A 9,615-nucleotide genomic window follows, 5' to 3' on the forward strand; every position below is an offset into this window, starting at 1 on the left:
CCTCCAATTCCTCATCCTCATCCTCATCCTCGTCCTCATCCTATCCTCATCCTCCTCCTCATCTTATCCTCCTCCTCACCCTATCCTCCTCCTCATCCTATCCTCCTCCTCATCCTGATTCTACTCCTCATCCTATCCCCATCCTCATCCTCATCATATCCTCATTCTCATTCTCTTGCTCATCCTATCCTCCTCCTTATCCTCATCTTTATCCTATCCTCATCCTCATCCTATGCTCATCCTCATGCTACTCCTCATCCTATCCCCATCCTCATCCTCATCATATCCTCATTCTCATTCTCTTGCTCATCCTATCCTCCTCCTTATCCTCATCTTTATCCTATCCTCATCCTCATCCTATGCTCATCCTCATGCTACTCCTCATCCTATCCCCATCCTCATCCTCATCATATCCTCATTCTCATTCTCTTGCTCATCCTATCCTCCTCCTTATCCTCATCTTTATCCTATCCTCATCCTCATCCTATGCTCATCCTCATGCTACTCCTCATCCTATCCCCATCCTCATTCTCATCTTATCCTCATTCTCATTCTCGTCCTCCTCCTATCCTGCTCCTTATCCTCATCCTCTTCCTCATCTTCATCCTCATGCTCGTCCTAATCCTATCCTCATCCACGTCCTCATTCTATCCTCATCCTCATTCTCGTCCTATCCTCATCCTCANGATGATGAATGAAAGGGTCTGCCTCAACAGATGAATCCGTGACTACAGCGACTGAGGAAGGAATCGATTCATTGTCAACCGTCTTGTATCCTGGCAGAAGATCCCCAAAAAAGCAAGCAACATTTCTTTCCTCGGTAAAAGAGGCGTGAATATTGTTTATCCACCCTCATGCCCACACTATTTGTAGATATTCGTGCAAGTAGAGTATGTATGGATACTTACGAATTTTTAAGTTTAAATATAGAGTAAATTATAATGATATCTCCTGAGTTTTAGTGAAATTATATAAATCATCCATCACTTTTCTACACATGCACAACGCCTCATTTTTATACTTTCATTACACTGACCAGCTCTGCATGAGAAATAAGTGTAATTTTGTGAACAAAAAATGTGATAAATGCGATTAAGTTAAATAAAACATGATATATTGTGGAGACAAATCCAAATAATATATGAGTCGATACCTCTTTATTATTTTTGTTCGTTATGATATAGTATTAGAGCAATTTAAACAATATCTTTTTAGAATTGTTGATGCATTTTGTAACCATAAATAATAAAGATACATTAATTTGTGTATTATTTGGATTTTTCCTCACAATATACCATGTTTTGTTTAACGTAATTGCATTTATCACATTTTTTATTTAAAAGATTACACTTATTCCTCATGCAGGGGTGCTGAATGTAATGAAAGTATAAAAACTATGGAAGATTTGTGTAAATGTAAAAAAGTGAGGGGTAATTTATATAATTTCACTAAAACTCCAAGGGTGTTAGTATAATTAACTCTTAAATATATATTCATAAATTTTATAATAATCTTTATTTATATGAATAATAAAATTTATATACATATTAAACATTTTAATCATTTGAGTTCTAATAATAAAATAAATACAATATATATATATATATATATATATATATTTAATTAGAAATTAAATTAATAAATATACAATACCCACGTAGAGGATATCATAATACTCGTTATCACCTTATAAACTACTTTTTACGAGTATCTGTTGTGAGTATTTTAGTGGTATTCCCGGATGAGTATTTTTGACATCTCATTGACCCCATCCTAAATAGGTATACATCTGTTGTCCCACACTTTGTGCCACTCCATGAGTCATGCGCTTGTGATTGATCAATAAAGTATGGAGTGACACATAAAGTGTGGGACAATAGATATGCTTCCATCCTAAATACTAAAACCGAGTCCCATCCATGAGCAAAAGGCAACATATCAAAATTCAATGAAATTGATGACTATTGTCGTAATTTATCGTTTCTAAAAGGGCACATAAGCAAAATCAAATGCAAATACAAAAAATGAAGTTGGAAAAGAAGAAAAAAATAGAGAAAAATATAGAGAAGATTTCAATTTGAAGGAAGAGAAGTGCAAAATCCACGATTTCATTGTAACCTAGCAGCTCCGATCTATGCCCTAAACTCACGATCGCCGTAAGATTCCATTTTCTTCTCTTCCAGCATCACCATCTCCTTCTGCTTCCATTTTCTTTGCCACTCCTTTTTTTTCCTATTTTTTTTTTTAAATTTCGATGCCAATTTTTGGTTTGTTAATGTCATTGTCGGAATCAAAGGCTTTAGATACTGTTTTTGACCTTTTCATATTGAATTGAGTTCAATTCTAAATATGTAACGTTCCAATTGATTAGATCACATTTATCAGTGTTCAGGAAATGGGGTTAGATTTAATTGTAGATCCAAGGTTTTTTTTTTGTGATTTCTTTTGTGAATAATTTGCGGTGACAATAAATTTGAGATTTTCTATCTGAGATTGAATTTTGATGGGGCAATTAGTGACTGATAGACTGATAGTTAATGATGCTCATAGTAGCTTTTAAGGGGATCAATGATTCTCTCTCTCTATATATATAGTTTGTCAGGGATAATCGGAATGTTTTTAAGGGGATCAGTGATAAAGTTGGATTCACCTTTGTTTATAATAAGCTATGTACATGTCCCTTTATGTGAGTCTATTGTCTATGTGGCCTGCTTAAATATTCACCATGTATATGTTTGCTTCGATGAATTTTTCCGGAGTTCTAGTAGGTCATAAGGTTGTGTTGTATATGTTGAAGTTGGGCTATTTGTGTTAATTATGCTTAGTTAGAGTCATTATCATGTGAATACCTAAATCACTTTTGTGGATTCTCTCTTTCAACATTGATTTTCTTAGGGATTTGTTTCATTTCAGTATTCTGCTGGTGAATGCCAAGCAGATCTGTTTGTCAAAATGGGACATCTAGAGTTGAATACACAAACTGGTACCAACGCAATAGGAGAGGAAAATGGGCATATCGATGTTGGATATCCTAAGACAACCACTGTCGCATGCATTATCAATGCCGAAATTGGTGCTGTTTTGGCAGTCATGCGAAGAAATGTTAGATGGGGAGTTCATTATATGTCAGATGATGATCAGTTGGAGCATTCCCTTGTTCAGTCTTTGAAGTCATTAAGGAGGCAAATTTTTTCGTGGCAGAATCAGTGGCATGGAATCAGCCCTGCTTTGTATCTCCAGCCTTTTCTGGATGTGATTCAATCAGAGGAAACTGGTGCACCCATTACTGGTGTTGCTCTGTCTTCTGTTTACAAGATCTTAACTCTGGATGTAATTGATCAAAACACTGTTAAGGTTGGGGATGCCATGCACTTGGTAGTTGATGCTGTCACAAGTTGCAGATTCGAGGTGACTGATCCTGGATCTGAAGAAGTGGTTTTAATGAAGATATTACAAGTTCTTCTAGCTTGTGTGAAAAGTAAAGCGTCTTTAATGTTGAGTAACCATCATATTTGCACCATAGTGAATACTTGTTTCCGTATCGTTCATCAAGCAGGAACCAAAGGTGAGTTGTTGCAGCGGATAGCCCGATACACAATGCATGAACTTGTTCGGTGTATTTTCTCTCACCTTCAAGATATTAACCGCACAGAGCATCCATTGGTAAATGGGAGCAGTACTTTAAAACAAGAGGTATAGCGTTAGTTTTACCTTTGTCCTTTTGGTTGCAATCTTCACACACACACACACACACACACATATATATATATATAGAGAGAGAGAGAGAACTACGTTAAAACAAGATGAGCATATATATATATATATATATATATAGAGAGAGAGAGAGAGAGAGAGAGAGAACTACGTTAAAACAAGATGAGCATATATATAATATATATATATAGAGAGAGAGAGAGAGAGAGAGATGGAGAGTGTTAGCAAGTGCCCCAAGGCCATTGTTTAAGGAAGAGAAAAGAGAAATCTTGCATTGCAAAATGACGTTTTCAATCTTCGAGAATTGCTTAACTTACTTTTCCAATGCTAGTTTTATTCTTCTGTATTCCTTAAACAATGTCCTTAGGGCACTTGTTAACACAGCCATATATATATTTATATTCATGTGACTGTTCTTGGTTGCTAGGAATGAAAATGATTGTAAGGAGAAATAGAGTTCCAGTTTATACTAGAATTTTGTTTTGCTATTGTTTGTTATTCACTTATTCTCAGCTGACAAAATCTGAAATCACTTGAATGGAAAACTTACTTCACTTTGATACTCTCTGCTTACATTATTGTTAATTATATGTTTCAAACTCTATTGGGTTATTTTCCCCAACATTTTTATCCCACCAATCTTGTAGGTAGATCCTCTGGAACTTTCCAGTATTCAAGGAAAGTTCCCTGGAATAAATCTTTGAAAGTATAAGCTGCATCTTGTTTTACGCGTAGCATGCCCTATATTATAGTTTTTTTTGTTATTATTTATATTATAGCTTATTGGTATAATAAAAACTGAACTGGTAAAAAAACAGCGTTTTAGAACTTCTTTAATTCATGTAGGCATGGACAGAGCTAGAGTAAGATAACAAGGGGGCCAATGTGAAGTTAATGGTGGGAGGGACCAAATAAATATTTAAAAAAGCTCATTGAAAAATTATATCGGGATATTTATTGGGAAAAGAAATTGAAGGGGCCATAGCCACCCTAACCTGCAAAGTAGCATTGCCCTTGCGCATAGTACCCTGATAGAACTTTATCACAATTACGGAATAGCACTGCATAAAATTACCGGATATAAAATTCCTAAATATATCCTCTAGAAAAATCAGATGGAAATGACAAAAAGCCAATATAAGCTTATAATTAACCACCCACTGTCCTGTACGACCTTCTTGTTCCACCTCTAAATCTCTAATAAAGGGTAAAACATAAAAGAAAAGAATTGTCGGAGGCCATGTATGTGCATAGTTACTATTTAGGGGTAGAGAAGTTGTTTTCATGAATCATTACAAAGTACAATTATTGATATTCTTACAGTCAAAGCTAGAAAACTTCAAAAGTACTTATTTAATTACTGATATTTCTTTGGCAGACTGGTGGGCTAAATAATGAACAAAATTCTGCAAGTATACAATTGGAGAATGGGAGCTTGAATTCTGAAAGTGATGGTGAACCCTTATCTACAGGTATTCTTTCCAGTACTGTTAGTGTCGTGACAGCGGCCGTTGTGGATGAAAACACAGCTATTGCTAGCAATGGCAAGGAGACTGATCTGCTTGAATTGCAGACCACGACCGGCCCATATGGTATTCCCTGCATGGTGGAAATTTTTCACTTCTTGTGTTCTTTGTTGAATGTTGTTGAGCATATGGGAATGAATCCTCGATCAAATACAATAGCATTTGATGAAGACGTGCCTCTTTTTGCCTTAACTTTGATAAATTCAGCCATAGAGTTAGGAGGGCCCTCTTTTCAACTACATCCTAGATTGCTGAGCTTGATTCAGGATGAATTATTCCACAATCTTATGCAATTCGGTTTGTCAATGAGTCCCCTTGTACTTTCAATGGTGTGTAGCATTGTTCTAAATTTGTATCACCATCTTCGTACGGAACTCAAATTACAGCTAGAAGCATTTTTTTCTTGTGTAATTTTGAGGCTTGCACAAAGCAAGTATGGAGCTTCATTTCAGCAACAGGAAGTTGCCATGGAGGCCCTTGTTGACTTTTGCAGGCAAAAGACATTCACGTTGGAGATGTATGCTAACTTCGACTGTGACTTAACATGCAGTAATGTCTTTGAAGACATTGCTAATTTATTGTCCAAAAGTGCATTTCCTGTGAACAGTCCACTGTCTTCCATGCATGTTCTTGCTTTGGATGGTCTTATTGCTGTCATACAGGGAATAGCTGAAAGGATAGGCAATGGATCTTTAAGTAGTTCAGAAAATTTTTCTGTGAATCTTGAAGAGTATACTTCATTCTGGCTGGAAAAGTGTGAAAATTTCAGTGATCCAAATAATTGGGTTCCTTTTGTTTGCCGAAGAAAGTACTTCAAGAAAAGATTGATGATTGGATCTGATCATTTTAATCGTGATATTAAGAAAGGTCTTGAGTTTCTCCAACGAACACATCTCTTACCTGAAAAACTTGATCCCCAAAGTGTTGCATGGTTTTTCAGATACACTGCTGGGCTAGATAAGAATCTCATTGGTGATTACCTGGGAAACCATGATGAGTTCTGCGTTCAGGTTCTTCATGAATTTGCTAGAACATTTGATTTCAAAGACATGACATTAGACAATGCACTGCGATTATTTTTGGAGACTTTCAGACTGCCTGGAGAATCACAGAAGATACAGAGGGTGCTTGAAGCTTTCTCTGAGAGATATTATGAACAGTTGCCTGATATCCTTGCTAACAAGGATGCTGCTCTCTTGTTATCATACTCTATCATAATGCTTAATACAGATCGTCACAATGCACAGGTCAAAAAGAAGATGACAGAAGAGGATTTTATCCGAAATAATAGGCGAATAAATGGTGGCAATGATCTACCTCGAGAATACCTGTCAGATCTTTACCATTCAATCTGTAAGAATGAGATCCGCACAACTCGTGAGCAAGGTTCTGGATTTCCTGAAATGACTTCAAGTAGGTGGATTTATCTCTTGCACAACTCAAAAATCTCTGCTCCATTCATTGTTTCTGATTCCAGAGCATACCTCGATTATGATATGTTTTCTATGTTGTCTGGTCCTACAATTGCTGCAATTTCCGTGGTGTTTGATAATGCTGAAAATGAGGAGGTATACCAAACATGTATGGATGGATTCTTAGCTGTTGCGAAGATATCAGCTCACTATAATCTTGAAAATGTACTGGATGATTTGGTTGTGTCTCTTTGTAAGTTCATTACTACTTTGGATCCATTATCTGTGGAGGAGTCAATCCTAGCCTTTGCAGATGACACAAAAGCAAGAATGGCAACTGAGACGGTTTTCACTATTGCGAATATGCATGGTGATTACATCCGCACTGGGTGGAGGAATATTCTTGACTGTATCATAAGATTGCACAAATTAGGCCTTCTTCCTGCTCGTATGGCCACTGATGCGGCTGAGCAGTCAGAGCTTTCTACAGAAACTGGTCATGGGAAACAAAATACTTCTGTATCTTCAACATATCTTCCATCTGTTAGTACTCCGAAGAGATCCTTGGGATTAATGAGCAGGTTTAGTCAACTCTTATATCTTGGAGCTGAAGAGCCAAGATCAGTACCGACTGAAGAAGAACTTGCTGCTCAGCAGTGTGCTCTTCAAACAATACAGAAGTGTCACATTGACAGCATATTCACCAAGAGTAAATTTTTGCAGCCTGAATCTCTATTGCAGCTTTCAAGAGCACTCATTGGTGCAGGAGATCGACCTAAGAAAGGGTACAGAACATCTGAGGATGAAGATACTTCAGTTTTCTGCCTGGAGTTACTTGTGGCAACCGCTCTGAATAACAGGGATAGGATTGAACTTCTTTGGCAGGGTCTTTATGAGCACATATCCAATATTGTTCAGTCAACTGTGATACCATGTGCACTGGTAGAGAAGGCTGTTTTCGGACTCTTGAGGATTTGCCACCGCTTACTTCCCTACAAAGAGAACATTACTGAAGAACTTTTGAGGTCTCTTCAACTTGTCCTAAAGCTTGATGCACGTGTTGCTGATGAATATTATGAACAGATTACACAAGAAGTCAATCACCTTCTGAAGGCAAATGCTTCTCATATTAGATCTCAGTTAGGATGGCGGACGATTACGTCACTGCTTTCCATCACTGCTAGACACCTGGAAGCATCTGAGGCCGGATTTGATGCGCTATTGTTCATTATGTCAGATGGAGCCCACTTGCTTCCAGCTAATTATGTTCTCTGTGTGGATGCTGCAAAGCAGTTTGCTGAGTCTCGTGTTGGAGAGGTAGAGCGGTCTGTAATGGCACTTGATCTTATGGCAGGGTCTGTCACTTGTTTAAAAAAGTGGACCAGTGATGCTAAGCAAGCATTGAAAGAAGAGGAAGTGGCAAAGATGTTGCAGGATATTGGAGACATGTGGTTGAGACTTGTACATGGACTAAGTAAACTATGCTTGGACCAGAGAGAGGAGGTTAGAAACCATGCGTTGTTATCACTGCACAATTTCTTGACAGGATCGGTTGGGATACATCTCCCACATGATTTGTGGTTACAATGTTTTGATCAAGTGATCTTCACTGTGGTTGATGAGCTGCTTGAAATTTCGCAGACACGGTCTCAAAAGGACTACAGGAACATGGAAGGAACACTTGTTCTTGCCTTGAAGCTCTTATGTAAAGTTTTCCTCCAGTTACTCCAAGACTTATCACAGTTGACAGACTTCAGCAAATTATGGTTGGGTGTACTAAGTCGGTTGGAAATATATATGAAGATAAAAATTAGGGGAAGGAGAAGCGAGAAGATTCAAGAGCTTGTGCCTGAACTTCTTAAGAACACTTTGCTTGTTATGAAAGCAGGAGTCATACTAGTGCGGAGCAGTAGTGTAGATGGAAATAGTTTGTGGGAACTGACATGGCAGCATATAGATAACATTGCCCCATCATTGCAGTCTGAAGTGTTTCCTGAGCAAGATTCAGAGGATTTGCAGCACAAACAATCTGAAATAGTTAGCAGTTTGGGACCTCATGAAAACATTTCTGTTCCTTCAAATGGAACTGCAGTCCAAGATGGTGGCGCTGGTGTTGGTTAATCATATATGCAGTGCTGTGGCTGCTTGAATTGGTTTTGCTGTGTCCCTATGAACCCACCATCTCAGTTTTTTGGTTTGGAGGCTGTTTGGGACTCTGGGTTCTCTCACAAGTTGATTATGCAGAATATGAATATCTCAGTCACAGCTTCATTGGGACTCTTGATACCAGTAACATTCTTGGTTGTGAAGATATGTTATAGCTTGAGAAACATTGGATTTCTCCTCCCCTTGTATTTTTGTCCTCACAGAGACCGCCACCTCTCTCCTTGAGTCAATTCTGAGCCTGTTAACTGCAAATTATTTGAAGTGTTGTCTTGGTATATTGTACAGAACTCGAAATTGTTCTCTTACTTGTGGAGATGTATTTTATTACTCTGTATGATGCAAACAACACAAGTTTTGAAATTAGTATCATAAATGGAAAACATTTAAAGTAAAATTGTCTTTAAAACACACTGGTCTTAATTTCATAAATTTTAATTGTTGGTACATTTATTCATTTTAAAGATAAAATTCATTTGGACATTTGAATTATTGAATATATATATATATATATATATATATTTAAACTTCCAACTTTGATACTTTCCTCTTTTTACCCTTGCTGCAAGGGCAAGAGAAAAAGGGTCAACTGGATTTTACACAATTTTGTTGTGATAATTGTGGAATTGCAATTATAAAACAAGAGTCTAATATTTTTGCAATGCGAATCATATATCATTTATTTATATTATGTTTTACATTATTTTAGGGCTTCTTTCTGCTTAGTCTTGTGATAAGGTGGCAGAACATGTTCTGTTGATGGCATGCTAGGCTAACTCCGGATATAATAATGCTGTTTT

At 37.2% G+C, this 9,615-nt stretch overlaps 1 protein-coding gene across 3 annotated transcripts; it reads left to right on the plus strand.

Moving 5' to 3' along the window:
- Window positions 1,989-9,224, plus strand: LOC109339997 (ARF guanine-nucleotide exchange factor GNOM-like). 3 transcript variants are annotated; one of them, XM_019577561.1, is made up of 3 exons: window positions 1,989-2,156; window positions 2,896-3,693; window positions 5,093-9,224. In XM_019577561.1, exons 2-3 carry the CDS (start codon window positions 2,953-2,955, stop codon window positions 8,771-8,773), a joined length of 4,422 nt encoding a protein of 1,473 aa, XP_019433106.1. In that variant the 5' UTR covers window positions 1,989-2,156; window positions 2,896-2,952; the 3' UTR covers window positions 8,774-9,224. The 3 variants fall into 3 exon arrangements, with proteins under 3 accessions (XP_019433106.1, XP_019433100.1, XP_019433110.1); XM_019577555.1 differs by having other exon boundaries at window positions 2,914-3,693; XM_019577565.1 differs by lacking the exons at window positions 1,989-2,156; window positions 2,896-3,693 and adding an exon at window positions 3,972-5,013.

Source organism: Lupinus angustifolius, chromosome LG02 (genome assembly GCF_001865875.1).
Source record: "Lupinus angustifolius cultivar Tanjil chromosome LG02, LupAngTanjil_v1.0, whole genome shotgun sequence".
NCBI lineage: Eukaryota > Viridiplantae > Streptophyta > Magnoliopsida > Fabales > Fabaceae > Lupinus > Lupinus angustifolius.

Coding starts and splice junctions, on each gene's coding strand:
- LOC109339997 (XM_019577561.1), top strand. CDS start 2,953: ATGGGACATCTAGAGTTGAATACACAAACTGGTACCAACGCAATAGGA. Junction 3,694..5,092: donor GCAGTACTTTAAAACAAGAG/GTATAGCGTTAG, acceptor TTTCTTTGGCAG/ACTGGTGGGCTAAATAATGA.